This window comes from Ptychodera flava, chromosome 11 (assembly GCF_041260155.1).
Source record: "Ptychodera flava strain L36383 chromosome 11, AS_Pfla_20210202, whole genome shotgun sequence".
Lineage (NCBI taxonomy): Eukaryota > Metazoa > Hemichordata > Enteropneusta > Ptychoderidae > Ptychodera > Ptychodera flava.
The window spans coordinates 20,767,010-20,787,128 of record NC_091938.1 but is presented as its reverse complement, the minus strand read 5'-3'; the positions used below and the strand labels follow the sequence as shown (position 1 = coordinate 20,787,128).

The window sequence follows — 20,119 nt, the reverse complement described above, 5'->3', positions numbered from 1 at the left end:
CTTTTGTGATGAAATCTGCATTGGCAGTACCTTTCGTATTGATAAGGATAGCTTTATATTGTGGCAATGTTTATGTGTGACAGAAAAGATTGTCTGAAAAGGAAAAATCTGTTTTTGTGACGTCACCATCTGCTGGTATTCAGCAAATGAGTAATTTTTGACACTTTTGCAGTTATGTACCGTCGTCATATTTTACCTTTTGTGACTTTATGCGAGTATTGACGTAGCCTGCCCCTGAAGAACGAAAGTAGAAGCATGTAAAATGAGTTCAGGATTTTGAGTGAAAGTCCATCCATCAATCAATCAAACAATCATTCCATCTATCATTGTATCCATCCATCCGTTCATCATTCCATCCAACGATCCATCCATCATCTTACCCATGCATCCATGCATCCATGCATCCATGCATTCATCCATCCATCCACCCATCCATCAATCAACCATTCCATCCATCATTCTATCCCTTATTCCATCTATCCATCCATCCATCATTCCATACTTCCATCAATCCATGAATCTATCACTCCATCCACGAGGTTAGCTTGCTAGTTATATATCGTGCCTTTGTTTTTTCTTTTTCTTTACCTTAAGCTAGACAATGCTGCGTTTGCCAACACTTTTCATTTTATCGATTTTCAGCAATTAGTCAATACACGTAAAAGGCAAAAAAGATAATAGTTATTACCCTTCAGTTCAGCACATATATAATTCAAAGCCTTTACGTCGACGTCGACCCTTTATGTTCTTTTTCTATGCAGCAGAGATCGGCCGAGAAGAATATAGTAAAACCGGGATGCTATACAAACTACCCCGTCCCTAAGCATTTAATCAATCTGCATTCTGAGTGTTGCAATACAACACAGGAAAATTACTTGTTGACTTTATGTTTTGAATCCACATTGACTGAACTAAAAATCAATATTAGTTAAATACGTGCTGTTGCCTTTTATATTTGGACGATACCGGAAACAGTGCCTTTTTGGGACTGACGTTACAACCTTTAAAATTATTACAATAAATTGTTACCCTAAACATATTAGAATAAAAGTAAGCCTTCTTTTGGTTGGTAACATCAAAATACGATAAAATTACGACTTAACCGAACTAGCAACGATCAAATTTAAACTCTTCACCTGTGTTGAAGAATGTCAATTTTGATCGCATGCTAATATTGAGTAGTACGCCCTCTAGCGTAGGTGGTGCTTGCTTTGTGTTTTGCATCAGATGTGTCGGAATCGACACTTCAGCTGCCGAGGGCCAACTTGGGAGTAAAGCATAACAACCTGCATCTCAAATAGTTTCATTTGCAGTCAGTGTTTGATAAAGCTTTTCATAGAATGAGGTAGGTAAACTCCTTAAATCTACGACAGGGTCGCTAAGGGGATCTTTTTTGCGCTATCTATAGGAATATCGAACAGATAAGCTTTGTTAAAGTGACATCAACATGTCACTAAGGTCATTAAATTGAGTAGTCGTTTCGAAAGTCTTCAGAGATTTTAGTGCACCGAAGAAATGACGCGAGTGATTCAAAATTAAACATAATACATGACACTGTCGCTTGCTTAAGAAGTATTACCTGCTTTTGTAGCTGTTTACTTTCGTCGATGACCTAAAATTTCACGTTTTTTGCCAAAAAAGACGAATGTTTTTAAAACATCATACATGCCAGTTTTTAAGGTTATGTGGGACATCGGAAAGAATTGCAATTGAAGTGTTTGTTGCATTCGTCGGTCTAAGGAATAAAAGTGCTGCTTATTTTGCTGGTTTTCATGCGGTAAGACATAAAATCTGATGTGAGAGAAACTAACGAAATATCACCTATGTAACAAAAAATATGGCCGCCGTTTAAGATACATGTTGACAACGTCGGTATTTATTTTCACTGGGTGTGGAAGGCCTTTGTAGCAGACAAACTGTATATTACGGCCAAAATGTGCGAGTATGTGCCCCAGGGTAGGTAACCATATGCCCATCGTGAGGGCAAATGGTCTCCTGCCCCAAGGATACATAGTTCCTTGTTTGGGCTACAATTTTTTATTACATGCCTCTCTTACATAGTTTCACTCCAACTTTTTTTAATATGCAAATGGAAATGATATGCTTTACTTTCATTTTAGACAAAAATATGTTGAAAGATAGAATGATTTTGATCATTGAACGGCGCAATGATATATTTAAATCACTGTTGTGCGGTTTATTGAATTTTTACGCATAATTTTGTAATTTCCTATTTACATGTAATTCAATAATTTTTAAACCCCAAAGTTGTCCATGTTGAAAACAGCTCCGGTTCACTGCGACCCCAAACAGTACCATTTCTTGGGTGACGGCCATTTGTGACCAGTGTACGTGTTCCGCATACGCCTTGTAATGTAGGTAAACACACGAAGTCGGCTACGAACACTTCCATTGCATCTGAAATGACAGCGAAAAATTTCACATGAATCAAATTCTTCCTATTGTTTTATTCTCATTGTGGCAACCGGCACACAGTGACTAATAAGAAACGTATCATTTCGGGGTTGAATATTTCCACACTTGAAAGTATGGTATTAATAATCCGCGGTAAGATTTAGGAAACTCAAGAAATGTTATCCATGTTTATGTGCTGCAGGTGTGAGTTGATGTATAGGCTTCTTGTTTCCTTTAATATATTCGCAAGAATTTAACATTGTCTGCACGATTATTGTTGCAAAGAAAACTCTGATTTGTATTGCCTAAAAATGTCTATACAACTGAAAATGCAAGATATTTCCCGTCTTTTGATTAACATTTTAACGCATTTAAATATTATAATGACCGGTGTAGAAGTAGCCTTTTACTTTTTATATTATCAGTGTTTTTGACAATTTTACATAACTGCACGTACAATGGTTTGGAACTGTCTCTTAACGCTATAGAAAACAAATCAGGGTGTAGCCGGACTATTTGACCCCTAGTTCAATAGAGAGGCCATGTAAGGTCAGTGGGGAGAACAAAAAGAAGCTATGCATATAGTCGATACACTCAAGCTACCCGGTAAGTTATGTGAGGTCAGGCTTCAGAGTTTGACCTGCCTAAGCTTATATAATGTCCAATCCCCCATTCCACTTTCACGTGATTGTGATGCAAATATTTGAACTGCCATACCAAAATAAGTTTTCTCACACTGGTCGGTCTTAAGTGTTGTGGCTATTGTTGTCTTCCAGTAAGACAGCAAAGGGGTCTACACGATGGGACTCCAAATAAATTGGAACGATGTGACATTGTCTGACATGTCAGATTGATTGCGCCCGCCAAAAACGAAGATACAGAAAACACCGTTCTGCAGACTGTAACTTTTTAATTTATCGCCGTCCGCAACACAACATATTCGTGTAGCTTTGAAAGTGAAAGAATCTTTGCTCAAACTTTCCTCGGTGAAACTTACCAGTCTCTTCCCAAACCAAGAATAAAAATGAGGGATCACTGAGCAAAGTTTGTCTAAAGAGTAACAAATTACAGATACTTGAAATTCAAATTTGTGTTTGTTTGTTTGTTGGTTGGTTTGTTTGTTTGTTGTTTGGTTTTTTTTTACCAGCTCACACCTTACAATTATTTGTTTGAGTAAAACACTGGCAATTATTCTACTACTGAGTTCTGTTCAAAGATGTCTATGTTGTCAGGAAATATATAATATATTTGAACCAGAATGACTCACTTTGGTTCTATTCCGAAAGTGTACATCGTTAAAAAGAATGTGTAAACACGAGGTCATCGAAACTGACATCTGCTGTCTTTATCGCCTCACCGATCCCTAGAAAATGAGAGGAATACACAGAGCTTCTGAAACGTCGCGGTCACTGAGCCATTAGCTGTGTTTATTCATTTGCCAGTGCTGAATTCTGATGAGCCCCGTTCTCAGTAGCGTAACGACATAATGACCACTAGGTCCAACTGTGCAGACAACACTGTTGCTCGCCAAAAACCGGCGAGTAAAAACTCTCTCTCTCTCTCTCTCTCTCTCTCTCTCTCTCTCTCTCTCAATATTCTCTCTTAACAAACCTGATGATGACGACCGATATCGTTAGGGTTTGACAAACTTCATCCGAAATCTACCATGATTAGGGATAGCATTAACCCCCAGTACTTGACATGACACTTTTCGAAAAATAGCTCTGTTCCTGGCCATTTTATGACCGAGTATATCAACTTTTTCAATGGTGTCTTTTTCCGCGATAATTCTATTTTGTAATATCAACCGAACGAATCAGCGTAGACTATAAATATCAAACACCATGAACTCCGTGTGATAAACTAGAAACCGCTTTGTGGTTTGCTTCAATGAAATCACACTACCAGAAGGAATTTATTGTAGACTATGAACGCTTGCCAAGTGTAGGTGATGAAACATTGGCAGGTGTAGTCCTGTTTGCTAAATGAGACATTTATGTTCTCCTTCCCGTTCAGGATGAAGAAACACGCAACGGTGGTTAGTCCGGTGCTCATTCTCTTTTTGACCTGTCTGGTGATTTGTCACGCTGAAGAAGCAGGTATATGTAATACGATGTTTTCAATCCGGTTCGACTCACAGCCTACGGTATCCAGTCACCTAGCAGAGAAGCAACAGAAGAAACCTCATACATGATGATGATGATGATGATGATGATGATCATCATCATCATCATCATCATTATCACCATCATCATGTGTTTGCCTGGCAATTTTGATAAAAGAGTCTTTTGGTAGAAACACTTATTGTCTTTTGCAGATAAGAATGGACAGTGAAATTGATCTAAATGTTATCACTCTTGTGTAATTGGTTTATAAAGTTGTTTCAAAATTTACTACAGGATCGGTAATTTTAGTCGAGTTGTGGCAAACAACAGACCGATGATAGTGTTGTTTCACAGTAGGCTTTCACTGTTATTGTTGAGATAAAGCAATAAAGCCTGCAGGCCGATAGGAACTGATTAGTGTCTGTGTGTGTAGGGTAAAGATTTTCTGACTTTCAATCCCCATACATTTCGACAACTTTCTCACGTACTGCTTCTGGCGTATGTACACCTCTTTTTCTGTGGATCATGATTTTTTTTTGCCAAAGAACTTCATACAGTGCAAAGGAAACAAGAATCTAATGCTACCTTGCCAAGGCCGCTGGCACCGGGGAGAGGCATGGCTCAAAACTTGTATTATTGTCGGGGGTCGCCATGCAGTGGACGAACGGGGTGCAGTGCTCTGCCCGGCGCCGCATCTGCCGGGCAGAGCACTGCGCCCCGTTCGTTCACTGCATGGCGACCCCCGACAATAATACAACTAAACTCTGACTCGGCTGTAATACAAAGTAACTATGAGCGGTGGTGTAACAGTCGCGCCAGCGGCGTCCTGACTACGCATGCGCAGATTCATAATATATTTTGCGAGTAACAGGAAGTGTGCCCCAATTCATGGGGGCCGCCATGTTTTTGTGAGTGCTCGTGAATAAACAAATACGAAACATTCTAGGAATTATTTTATGACATGCCATTTATAAAATATATCCCTTTTATTAGCCAGAAAGTGTTATTATCCACCTTGTCACTGATACAAAATATCACGCTATCACGCCTAAAAATAAAAAAGGGAGAAAACTGTCGTGCATATGAACGAGGGCATATGCAAAGAATGTTGGGGATTGAATTTTGGAAAAGCGCTCCCTGTGTCAATAACTAGATGCAAAAATTGCCAGTTTTTAGACGGGGCGCTATAGTTTTCAACTTGCAAGTGGAAGTTGGGCAGTGCAGTTACTATTGCAATGATAATAATGATGGCACAATATATTCCCGTTAAACAAAATAGGGTGTTTTCATGGTAAAAATTGCCAATTTTCTCTAACATTTTTACACATTACAGAAAATCTATACCTGCACATGTATGCTGAGAAATAGATTTGGACACTGGACAGAGAATGAAAGATAAAATAAACAAGGAAAGGGAAAAGACAAAAAAAGATTCAATGTCATCGAGGCAAAACTATAATGACGGTAGCAGAGTTATATCGGGAATATGTTGTAGCATCGAAAGGATAAATAAAGATAAATGAACAGATTCAAAGGAGAAGCAGATTTCAAACTGTGCCTAAGTGTACATGTGGCAATAAGTGGTGGTTAGGGAGTAGACAAGAAGTACGTTGGTGTTTTGAATTGAGCGCTAAAGAGGATATTTACATGATTCTATTGAAATGAAATGTACATTGTTTTCTTTTGTTTTTGCTGCGTTCTCCTTATCTTACCAGATGTTGAAATGGTGTACGTGAGGGTAAACGCTTTTAACGAGATAATACCACTAGATCAACAAAGTGGGCGCGTCCCTGTCGTGAATTTTCGTAACAATGGTCCAGATGATATCAGAGCTGCAAACGGAAGTGATCTCAATTTCAATATCAAGGCCTACCTGTCATCAGATCCTGACAAAAGAGAGGCGGAAGCGACTTTCGCGTTGAATCTTGGGTATCTACAGGGGGACTCACTCATCGTTACTGATCTCCAAAAACCGGTACTAAGCCAAGCAGTCCGAGGCTTCACACTTGATGGTGTCGAAATAGTGATCCCGTCGGATGCCTGTGAACAGGTGGATTACTTCTGCGTGGAGGTCGTGTTAGTCAAAGAAGGTTTCACTGATCCCAATTTGAACAACAACGTATACTGTGCGAGATTCGCGTTGCCACTAAATGATGACAACATTGGAATATTCAAGTGTTATATAGGTAAGCCCTCCCCATCAGCACGAGTTACTATCGCGGCACGGCACACGCGTTTTCACCATTTGCCAGTCAATCGTCATGGCAGCTAATTTGGTCACAGATGACATAATCGATAGAAAATAGCCATAAATGTCTCCGACGATGTAAACTTGCAAATGGCGCACGTTATTTTGACAGGACGGATGTATGATTGTCCAGGTTCCTGCACTGAGAAATAGATACATCGATAGATACATAGATACATCGATAGATACATAGATACATAGATACATACATACATACATACATACATACATACATACATACATACATACATACATACATACATACATACATACATACATACATACATACATACATACATACATGCATGCATGCACGCATGCATGCATGCATGCATGCACCCACGCACGCAAGCACGCACGCAAGCACGCACGCATACACGTACGCACACACACACACACATACACACATACATATATACATACATACATTCAAAATACATACATACATACATACAATCATACATACATATACATACATACATACATACATACATACATACATACATACATACATACATACATACATACATACATACATACATACATACACACACACACACACACACATACATACATACATACATACATACATACATACATACATACATACATACAAAATGAAATCAAGGTTTTTCTCCCCTAATTACTATAGATATCGACACAACTCATGCGGTTGTTTCTGCTCCTAATGACGTCACCTACCTGGTTGGTGATGCGAACAATATAACCTTTAACGCCACAATCATAAATACAGGCGGCATCACCTTGAACAGACGCCATGGAGGTGATTTTGCACTCTATCCGATAGTCTACCTCACTGACAGCGCTCAGTTGGAGTCTGCAAGCGTGAAAGAGCGTCAAGACGATATCAGCATCCGGTACACAGATGATGTAGCCCCCGATACGCCCATGACGTTGGAGGCATTCGTCTCGAGTATAACGCTCCCGACAGACAATGAGAAATGTTCGAAGATTGCTCACGTCTGCTTAGACATACAAGATAGCACTGGAAATTACACGGACTTCGACATCACCAACAATGACTACTGCCTTCAGTTTGGTGCTGTGAGTGATGGCAAAGCTGGTTTCAAATATGGGTGCCCCGTCAATGGCATAGGTATGTGAAATTTTATGTCACATGACGTAGAACAAGCTCATCTCTCTCTATGTGTGTCGTAATGACCAATGCTCGATGCAAGTATAGACCCTCTTGCTCAACGGTCTATGACGCAAGGTAAAACAGTCCTATTTGTTGTTCGTGTGTCGAAACTTTTCTCGTCAGCTCGAAAGGAAAAAATACAATGAAAACAAACCGCGCCGCCTCGAAGTGTTCGCAAGAATGGCAGGATGAGAAACAAAACCTTACTAAATGTTAAAATTCCAGAAGAGGTAAATGTGACCATTTGAAAATGTTAAATTGAGCGCGATTATTGCATGACATACTAGAGCAAAACAAACCTAAAGCAGAGCTACAGACAATAACTTAAATTGCTTCCAGTACAAAGTAATATTATCTGCTACCTGAGTTTCAGGCTTCTTGTAATCGTCAGACAGATGTAGCTTTTCTTTTTCCTTTTGCCCAACGATTGCGAGATGCACGACACTGAAGTAAAATATATTGTACTTGAAGTAATATCTGTTATTGTTTAATAATGTCATTAAAATATATTTCAGGTTCAAATTCACAATGTATTTGACTCAGTTTCATGAGGACAGAGTTATAGTTATTATTATAATTAGTTTATTTTTAAGCAAATTGTATGTTTATAACACACTTGCCTTTAATTTGCACGAGCGCATTACTCCGTAAGGTTAAGAAGACAATATCATCTTCGGTACAGTGTTTTTGAACCAGCCAAATGTGAGTGATATATTTTTCCTTTGGCATGCAGACTTACGGATCGAAACTTTTGAAGTAGTCGACTGGCAGAATACCGTGTACAACATCGGTGTGGACAACACGATCACTGTCGACGCACTCATTGCTAATCTGGGCGACGATCCGATCCTCGATTCAACCGGACCCGACAACTACGATTTCAATATTTACTTGAGCAATCATCCGCTGGACGTCGGAGAGGCCACAGAGACGGTCGACTGCACGATGACTTTGGCATTGACAACCAACCTCATGGAAGGCCTTATCTACGGCAACACCTTAACTACAAACGGTATAGTTGCGACGTGTAAGCTGCCTGCGGACACCGAGATGTGTAGGGCGTATCAAAGCCTGTGCCTTGAAATCGTCAGAGGAGCGAACGCCCCCTACACAGAGACCGTGACGGACAATAACATCGTCTGCGAGCTATTCGGCGACAAGATAGGGAATAAGAGCTGTCCCGATTTGGATATAGGTGAGCAAGTATTCCCATGTTTTAGGATACAGTATTAGAATGGTGGTTCAGTAAAGCTATACTTAAATCAAGTTTTCCCGCGTCGGGGTGATGATAAATATGTTTGTTAATACATATAACACCTATCAGTGCAGTTTAACTTTTAATGTGACAGTCATTTAAATCATAACTTGCTCTTTATTTGCCACCGATTGCCTTTAACTGGTGAATGAAAATTATACAAATAAGAGGTCATGATATAGTGTGTTGCGTGCTGTTTTTGAAACAAAATTTGTAGCACTTGCCCAGATTTACCATAGAATTTAAAATCCGAACAAGTAAAGTCCCTGTGAGTCGTCGATTTTCTGGTGACCAGAGTAATTTGCGCAGATTGCCCTTGGTGTGTTTTAAGCAGATTGCATAATCTTACATGCTTTTAGAAAGGGTGGAATTGTAAGCATGTTTCAGAATAAAAGTGATGGTGTGACTTAGTAAAACGTTTGGCAACCCTACTTGAATTGATGATGCCACTGTCCAACTGGATAAACGGAGAGAAAAAGGGACAGGGGTCTTATTTGAAGCCTTGAATTGGTAGTGAACAACAAACAAGTACATTGTTTGTCGGAGGGCTGCATCACTGTGATGATTGTCTAACAAAGTTCGTTTTTTCGACATCTCATTACGCCCATTTGATAATAATCTTTCTCCCGTGGAGAGCGCATTACTCCATAAGGGGAAGACACTGTCATCTTCGGTATGGTATGTCGTAACCAGGTAAATGTGAGTGATATTTTTCCCTTTGATATGCAGATTTACAGATCCAAACCTTTGAAATAGTCGACTGGCAGAATACCGTGTACAACATCGGTGTGGACAACACTGTCACTGTCGACGCACTCATTGCTAATCTAGGCGACGATCCGATTCTCGATTCAGCCGGCCCCGACAACTACGACTTTAAGATTTACTTGAGCAATCACCCGCATGACCTCGGACAGGCCACAGAGACGGTTGTGTGCATGATGAATTTGGCATTGACACCAACCTCCAGCTTGGCCTTATCTACGGCGATACCTTAACTACAAACGGTATAGCTGCGACATGTAAGCTGCCTGCAGACACCATGATGTGTAAGGCGTATCAAAGTCTGTGCCTTGAAATCGCCAAAGGAACAAACGCCCCTTACACAGAGACTGTGACGGACAATAACATCGTCTGCGAGCTATTCGGTGACAAGATAGGGAATAAGAGCTGTCCCGATTTGGATATAGGTGAGCAAGTATTCCCCTATTTTAGAAAATTATATCAAAATGATTGTTAAAGTAAAGCTATACTTCAATCGAGCTTCTCGTGTCAGGGTGATGATTGTTTTGGATACTAGATGAATAATATACCTATCTGTGTAGTGCAACGTTAGAAAAACATTTAAATCACCAGTACTCATTATTTGCTGTCGATCATCTTAAGTTTCCAAGGCAAGAAATGACCTTTTCAAGCAAACAACTCTCTAGTGCTTAAAAAGCATCAGAACCCCTTTAAATTATGTATTTTCGGAAAGCCTAGATATAGGGAAACATTTTGGTTACCCTAATTTCACCATTGTTTACATAACAATCACGTGAGAGATAATTTCCATAACATTTTAAAATCTGTTTTCCTACGGTTTGCTTCAATGCTTTGAGATGTGTGGCTGAAATTTGTGTGAGTGTAAGCTGTTCTAAGGATCTTCCGAAGTGTGTCACCTGTCACGTGATAGTTATGTAAGCAATCGTGACACTGTGGTTGCTAAAATATTCCCCTATATCTAGGCTTTCAGCAAATGTATAATTTACTGGGGTTCTGAGCTTATTAGGCACCAGAGAATGTTAGATTAAAAAGGGAAATTTCTTGTCTGGGAACCTTAAGAGTGAAATCTGAGCTGGAGATGTACCCGAGGCCTTTAACTGATGAATATAAATTCTACAAACAAGAGGCCATATGGTACACTGTGTTGCATGGAGTTTTAAGCATGATTTCCGTAGGCAGTAATGCAATAGGCATCGGATGCCTCGTAGTGTGGATAGATAGATAGAGAGAGGATGGATGGATGGATGGATGGATGGATGGATGGATGGATGGATGGATGGATGGATGGATGGATGGATGGATAGATAGATAGATAGATAGATAGATAGATAGATAGATAGGTAGATAGATAGATAGATGGATGGATGGATGGATGGATGGAGGGATAGATAGATAGATAGATAGACAGATGGATGGATGGAAGGATAGAGAACACCAAATGTGTCTGTAAACCGTTTGAACTTGAGAATCCCTGCATGACGGTTGCATACAGTTGGCTTCAACTTGACTCCACGTATGAAGATGGGGATTTGTTCACATCAAGCTGATCAAATAAAACTAACTGAAATTAGAATTTTTAATTGATTATTTTGTGCATTTTTGTGGACACTTTTCTGCCAAGTAACTGACTCTTTTGGACTGTACCATTCCAAAAATGGTCAAGATGGGTAGATAAGCTCCCAGCAATGCTCACAGCAACGTGTTTGTGAATGTTCCGAGCGTCATATACTGTGCAAAGAACAGTAATTTCCTTGCCAAAAATGATGAAAATTGAGGATTTCGATATTGATATCCTCTGGTGATCTGTGAACTGAGTCAAGTACGTTTGAAAACCTATTGTTCTGCATTCAGATTTATTCCATCTGTATGCAAACATTCCAGTCTGTCATCTGTATGTAAATCAGAAGCTAAAATGCCTCAGTGCCACGACTGCCCAAGGAAGAGAGGTGTGACATTCACACAAGGCGACTTGTATCTGTGCCTGGAGTGCAAACAGAGACGCTTTCCAACAGCTAGAAAGAAAAGTTCAGAAGACGCTGCCAATGCAACAACTCCACCAGATACTGCCATAATGCATATCAACAACCAGCTAACAGACATTCATACTCAGCTAAGATGTTTGCCCGCTCTTCAGTCTGCAATGCAGGAAGTTCAAGAAACACAGAAGACAATATCAACGTCACTAGAATTCTTCAACAACATTTTTGAAGAATTGAAAGGCAAGGTGGAGTCACTAGAGACCAAAATATACAATTGCTACAAAGAAATGAAAACCTGGAGAAAAGATTGACTGAGCTAGAAAGAGAAGTTGAGGAACAAAATCAGTACAGTAGAAGGGGAAATCTGGAACTACATGGTATCCCTGAAATCCCTGACGAGAATATCGATAACGTGGCGATGCAAGTACTGAAAAAAATCGACGGAGACATTGTACAAGAAGACATAGAAGTAATACATCGAGTTGGACGACAAGATGCACAAGCTCAAGAAAGAGGCGACACAGAACAGCGAAGACCAAGACCAAGACCGATTATTGTACGATTTACAAGGCGACAGAAACGTGACAAGATATATAAGGACAGAAAGAAGATAAAAAACACGACAACGGACATGTTGGGTTACACAGTTAAGAATAATATTTTTGTTAATGAGAATTTGACAACATATAGACGCAGTTTACTTAGATAATCCAATGAAAAGCGGAAAGCTTTGAGATATAAATTCTTAAAAAAGATCAAGGTATGCGGTCAATATTGATTCGTAACGAGAGAGATCTGATGAAGAGAGTTTCGACTTGAAATATGTCAAAAATTTGAAATAGTTATTTAAAATTTTTGAGTGATTTAAGTTTAGTATGGATACTTTTGTAAATGAGAATATCCAGAGAGTTGAATGTATGGACGCTCCCATTACTCCCTCCTATTTCAATGACACTTTTAATTCTAAACTCGATCAGTCTTTAGCAATTTCCCATGTAAATGTACGCTCACTGAATAGAAATTTCGAAGATTTCAAACTTTTGCACGAAGACTTATTGAATGAGAAGTTTAAAATTATAGGAGTCTCTGAAACCTGGAATATGACTAACAGTGACATGTTCAATCTGAACTCTTATGCATTGGAATACAACTGTCGAGAAATGGGAAGGGGAGGTGGTGTTGCTGCTTACATCCATAGTTCTCTAAAATATAGAGTATTATCTTTTCGAGTGTTGCACTCGGAGTCACTGTGGCTAGAAGTTTGTGATAAAAATTACTCTTTCATTATAGGTATCATATATAGAAAACCAAATACAAGCATAAGAGAATTTGAAAATAGTATTTTAGAAGTACTGGATAGTATCAAACTTGACAAAACACATTGCATTCTAATTGGTGATCTAAATATGGACTTCTCAAAACAAGATAATAGTGTAGAACAGTTTTATACGAAATTGACATGTTTAGATCTTAAACAGCTCATTTTAACGCCAACACGAATTACAAATACCTCCAAAACAATTATTGACCATATTTATACAAATATAAACCATTGTCCAGTCTACTCTGGTACTTTAGTTGGAGATATCTCCGACCATCTACCAGTGTTCACAATCTTTGAGAATATCCACACCAATAGTGGTGTATCTCAGACCTACAGTATTTTATAGAAGTTATAAGAATTTCTCTCCAGATAATTTCAGACAAGAGCTGTCAAGACAAACTTGGAACAAGGTTTACATGCATAATGATGTAAATGAAGCTTATAATAATTTTCTTTCAATTTTTATTGAATGCTGTAATAGACATGCTCCAATAGTATCACGGTCACTTAAATCGGTCTTAAAACGTAAACCATGGATTACTAAATCAATAAGAAAGTCGATTAACAAAAAACACTCTTTATATGCTGAGGTTATTAAATCAGGTCATGAAATGAGCAAAGTCTCAAAGTATAAACGTTATAGAAATGCACTGACAACAGTTTTAAGGTTTGCAAAAAGAGATTACTACGCTACTCTTTTCAGGGAAAATCATGGAAATTCAAAAGCAACTTGGAATACCATCAATGAAGTGCTTGGCTCTCGTAACAGAAAGCCATGTACTTGTTTGCCTGACCAGCTCATTGTAAATGCAGATGAGGGTACTCCGTTAACTTACAATAACCCTCAAGATATTGTAGATGGTTTTAACAAGTTTTTTACGGGTATTGGTCCCGGCTTGGCGAGTAAAATTTGTAGCTCTAGTTCTTCATATGAGGAGTTTCTCTCACACCCCTCAAATCAGTCTTTTTTTCTATTTCCTACATGTGAAGCTGAAATTGTTAGTCAACTGAACAGGCTTGACATGAAAAAAGCTGTTGGTTATGACAATGTGTCTGCAAAACTGTTGTCAATGCTGCAGAACACATTTCTGGACCTCTTTGTTATATTTTCAATCTATCTTTTACAAGTTGTCGAGTCCCAAATGCCCTAAAAGTAGCCCGAGTAGTTCCAATTTTTAAGAAAGGGTCAAGAGACATTCCTGGAAATTATCGACCTATCTCTGTGCTACCACTTCTTAGCAAAATCTTGGAGAGGATTGTAAACAATCGATTAGTTACGTTTTTAAATAAGTATAATCTCCTCTACAAACATCAGTATGGATTTCGAGAGAAACACAGTGCAAAACTGTCATTAATTAATTTACTGAACAATTTGACGCAACAAATTGACAAGGGAAATACTACAATAGGAATTTTTCTAGACTTCGCCAAAGCGTTTGACACCATTGACCACTCTATTCTTTTATCAAAGCTCCATAATTATGGTGTCAGAGGAAACCCCATTCGTTGGTTTACTGATTATTTAAATCAGAGATTCCAATATGTTTCAGCAGATGGTATTAGTTCTATGAAATTGCCAGTTACGTGTGGAGTGCCTCAGGGATCAATACTTGGACCGACCCTGTTTTTGATTTACATAAATGACCTACCTAATTCATCTGACTACTTTGATTTTCGATTGTTTGCAGATGATTCGAATCTTTTCCACACATACTCGAGTGATACGAAATGTATAGACCTTTCACTAGTAGAAAGCCAGTTGAGAGATGTAACCTGTTGGTGTGATGCAAAAAAGCTCACTATAAATATTAAGAAGACCACCTATGTATTTTTTCACCAGAAACGTAAATCGGTGTATTTACATGGTAATATTTGTGTTAAAAGTGTGCCTTTAATTCAGTCTGATCAAGCGTCATTTGTTGGTGTAAATATAGATGAGAACCTAGCTTGGAAACAACATATTACTAGAGTCAACGCACTAATTAGAATGAAGGCAGGAATTCTTTTTAGAATAAGAAATTTTGTACCACAAAATGTATTAGTATTACTTTATAAATCATTTATACAACCATACATTACATATGGTTTAGAAGTATGGGAAATACGTATTCATCCTATTTAAATTCCATTCTTATCACGCAGAAAATGTGTATGCGAACAATGACTTTTTCCGGATTAAGAACGCCGTCATTACCTTTATTTTTTAAATTACGCATCTTAGATGTTTATAAGCTTTACAAGCTGCTTGTTGGTAATTTTGTATTTGATTTATATCAGCAAAATGTACCACATCCCATGATAGACTATTTCCAAGTTGTGGATCATTGTTATGACACCCGTCAAAAAGTAGGGATGAATTTAACATTGCCGAAAATGTACACATGTAAAAGTCAATCGGCAATTTCGTTACGGGTGCTCAATTATGGAACTCGTTACCTATTGTAATTAAAGTTCATACTTCCAGGCATAGCTTTACAAAAGCACTGAGAGAGTATCTGTTACAGGAATACCTACAGTGAACTATTAAATCACAATCACATCATTGTGTAAGAATTTTCAGGAATACCTCGCTCTGATATCGAACTTGTATCATATAAATATAAAATAATGTTTGTAGAACTCTTTGTATAACAGCGTACGTGTTTAACCCAACTAATTTAAATTTTGTAAATGGGCCAGGCTCGACTAGCGAACAGCTATATTTTCTGGCTCCACATTACCACTGAAATGTAAATTTTGTATTTGCTTGTTATGACTTGTGAAGTGTACTACTACTTTTCATGGTAATAAACCAAACCACCATTTGGAGGGATTTAACGTAAAAATAGGCCAAGAATTATAGAAATGGTGATGACTCATACTTTGCTTGAGTGCTTTTTATTAAAAACAATAAGCAAAACAATAAGCATTTTCTCATCAGAGGCTTGATTATGAAAATTTATCACCCTAGACTCAATATCATATGATGTTTGGATGATAGAATGCACATGATCAATACATATAAGCTCGATTTTAAAATGGTGCAGGCCAAGGCTGATCATGTGCAGCAACTTGGTCGCCCACTGGTCATTGTTCAACAGACACAAGCCCTCTCGGCAGTTTACATAGGCCAGAATGAGCCATTGCCATAGCTTAGCTGCATAGGTTTAGGACTGGTCAAAGGTCATAGAAAAATCAGTAAAATAAGCTTAATACTTTAACAATCTTCTTCTCAAAATTGGCTGGGTATGTGACCTTGACATTCGGGAACCCTAATTACATGCAAATGACCTCTTGGCTGTCTGGCATAGCCTGGCAACTAGCTCAGAGCAGAGTACTTGACCTTTGACCTTGGCATCATCCCGCACTTCATTAAATATGTACATATGTAATTCTGGACTACCAAATAGAGCTAGACGTCTGATTTTTTGTATATAGGGGTAAGTAAGGAAACAAAGTTTTTAGACAAAATGTCATATGACCAACCACCTCCTCACCTACTTAATTATGCGCATATCTAATTCTGGGCTAGCCAATGGAGCTAGAGGTCTGATTTTTGGTATATAGGGATAACTATGAAATACAATTTGTTTGACAAAATGTCATATGATCTCCATGACCTTTGACGTCAAATATACTTTTATGTCAATAACTCAGTAACCCCAAGTGCTACGCCCGTCATATTTGGTAATATTATATAGGGCTCAGCCCTTGGTGTCGCGCCAGGGGTTAAGATTGGCGATGTTTGTATTGATTCATGATAAACTAGAATTAATTGTTAGTTGCTATACACGTTTATATGACAACTTTGCCCAGTTACCCTCTGATGAAAGCAGTTCACGTACGTACACGACGTCAAACCGGCTACAGCAGTGCAGGTATAGATTTTCTATATTGTGTAAAAATGTTGGACAAAATTGGCAATTTTTACCATGATAACAGCGTATTGTGTTAAACCATATTTCTCGAGAGTCTATGGTTAAACAAGGGACGTATTATGCCATCATCATTGCAATGGTAACCTCACTGCCCACCTTCCACTTGCAAGCTGAAAACTATAGCGTTCCGTCTAAAAACTGGCAATTTTTGAATCTAGTTATTGACACAGGGGGCGCTTTTCTAAAATTCAATCCCAGCATTCTTTGCGTATGCGCCCCCACCCCCGTTCATATGCACGACACTCTTTCTCCCTTTTTCTATTTTTTATGCGATCTTTTGTACCAGCAATAAGGTGGATAATAACTTTTACTGGCTAATAAAAGATATATATTTTATAAATGGCATGTCATAAGATAATAATTTGCACGTTTCGTATTTGTTTACTTACGAGTGCTCAAAAAACATGGCGGCGCCCATGAAAGTAGGGTACACTTCCGGTTACTCGCATAGTATATTATGAATATGCGCATGCGTAGTCAGTAAGCCGCTGGCGCGACTATTACGGGAGACCTCATGACGCCACATCCTGTAGCTCTTTCATTATGCACATATCTAATTCTGGTCTTGTAAATAGAGCTAGGAGTCTGATTTTTGGTACATAGGGATTACTATTGGAGCAAACTTTTTGACAAAATGTCACATGAGCAGCCACTTCCTGTATCTCATAAATTATGTGCATACCTAATTCTGGGCTAAATAATAGAGCCAGAGGTCTCCGTTTTGGTACGTTGGGATAACTATGGAAGAAAAAAAATTGACAAAACGTCATATGATCTCAATGATCTTTGACCTGAAAATACGTTTATACCTATAAACCAGGAACCACAAGTGTTCCAACCTTCATATTTGGTATGATGAGACACCTTATGACACAACATTCTGTACCTCACTTTGAGCCAGTTAATAGAGCACCAGGTCTGTTTTTGGTACACAGGATAACAATAGCATAAAATGTTTTGACAAAATGTCATTTGACGTCGATGACCTTTTACCTGAAATACACATATATGTCTGTAACTCAGTAACTAAAGGTGCTACACCCTTCATATTTGGTATGATGGGAGACGTTATGATGCAACCGACCCAAGTGCGATCAATAAGGCACAGCACTGCTGCGTAATCACGGCTATAAGTAGATGTGACCATGTTCATGTGGTTTATCCGGAGACTTTGTGTTTAAAAATAAGAGTCGTAAAATGCACATACAGGACCTGGGTACTTGAGAGTGTGTTGGAATTGGGTAATGCCTGGACAATAGCTATGACTAAGGTTTTTTGTGTTGGGCTGGCTCTCATATTATGCCAGATCATTTTGTTGTAAATCGTGGTTACACTTACCCATAACTGCACCTTCAATCCCAGGCAGTCATGCTTCAGTGACATTGGCGCTTTTTTTTGAACCAAACTTTATGGGCCTTGCCCAAATTTGACGTACAAAGTAAAATTGCAAGGCGGTCAGCATTCATTTGATGACTAGAGGAGGGATTACCTCGTGTGTGAAGCTCCTGTGTGGCTTCAATTGGCGCATTTTATCCTTGGTGTCTTTCCAGCAGATTGCATAATCTTGCTTTGAGAAAAGGTGAGAAGTACGTGCTTTTCAGAATGAAAGTGATCGTGTGACATGGTAAAAATCTGATGACCCTGGGGAATTTAGGCCGCGTTCAAAAAAAAAATGGTGAGGGGGGGGGGGGTGGAGGAATCACAATTGACATCTTATTTTTTTTTTCAGACCCCCTCAATACCCTCAAAAATTTTCAAGCCCCCCCCCTCAATACCCTCAAAAATTGTCAAGTCCCCCCCCCAAATTACCATATAGCCGCATATTTATAGGAATGCACGCAGATTAAAAAAACATGTAATGTGTCGTTCTGCACGACGATGCTCAACACTACCACTTATCAGCAGGTTGTAGAGCCATATAACTAGGGCAAGTTCTTAAATTGATTCATTTTAAATACACCAGTGAATTTTTTGGATTTCTCAGTGTAAGCCGACTTGAGTTCATCCAACTCTGGCCAGTTCAATGGCACCAGTTGAAAAGCACACAAAATGACAGTCATGAGAGGGTATGGAAATTGTGTATTCCTAGCTACGTTTAACCAAATTGTGAAAAAATGAGCACAGTGACCTACTGAAAAATTTTTTCAAAAGTACAAGACATATACGACTTAGATGCCACTTATAAAATGTTTTACAAAATTGACAAAACTGGAAGGTTAAAATATTCCATGAAATCAATGTTTTAATCTCAGAAATTTTGGGTGTAATAATGGCAAACTTGATAAAAAATAAAATATTCCATCTCGTCACATTTTTCCATTTAAATTAGAGTCTTTACTGTTCAAAGTTTTACTCTTGTGTTATTGGTACAATGAGATGTGAAAATTTCATTCATTGCATAAACTTGAAATGAATGGTTTTTATATTGATTTTAAGTGATTTTAGAAAAAATGACATTTCATCGTACATTTATATAAGATCAAGTATGGTGACCCCATCTTTTTCTCTAATATTTGATTGTTCTCATATGCCAGAATTCAAAAATCCATGGTAACTGTTAGTCCCCTAGTCTTCTATGTGATGCTATCTGGCTTGATCTTGTGTACAAGCAGATGTATGTTGCACTGTCAATTGAGTGTCCTATGACCGAAACTCTTTTAAACTACATCAGAGTCAGAGCTACATGTATCACTGTCACTGCCAGTATGTGGTAGCAGGGCAGTAGTTTTTATTAACTTTTTATTTTGACAATATTTTTGTTCAGTTTATACAATTGCGTTCTTGTTCTACTCCCTACAGCATGTTGAGCTGTCCAGTATTCAGCTTGCCAACACAGCCTACGTGTAAAGTGCATTTGCATCATTCAGTTATCACCTATATTTAGACAAACAGGCTTTGTTGACAAACTGAATATTGTGTTTTTCAGCAGCATGCTGTAGAGAGACACCAAGA

At 38.5% G+C, this 20,119-nt stretch overlaps 2 protein-coding genes across 5 annotated transcripts in view; one reads left to right on the top strand and one right to left on the bottom strand.

Moving 5' to 3' along the window:
- The window catches only part of LOC139143798 (multiple epidermal growth factor-like domains protein 6), a 435,859-nt gene that overhangs the window by 339,077 nt on the left and 76,663 nt on the right, over positions 1-20,119 (bottom strand). The window lies entirely within an intron of this gene.
- LOC139143796 (uncharacterized) overlaps positions 1,236-20,119 on the top strand; it is a 49,313-nt gene continuing 30,429 nt past the window's right edge. For all 4 annotated transcript variants that reach the window (XM_070714358.1, XM_070714359.1, XM_070714357.1 and 1 more), the window contains exons 1-5: positions 1,236-1,345; positions 4,432-4,514; positions 6,236-6,706; positions 7,421-7,885; positions 8,661-9,122. In XM_070714358.1, the coding sequence (XP_070570459.1) occupies positions 1,341-1,345; positions 4,432-4,514; positions 6,236-6,706; positions 7,421-7,885; positions 8,661-9,122 (1,486 nt within the window). In that variant the 5' untranslated portion in view covers positions 1,236-1,340. The remainder of the gene's footprint in view (positions 1,346-4,431; positions 4,515-6,235; positions 6,707-7,420; positions 7,886-8,660; positions 9,123-20,119) is intronic.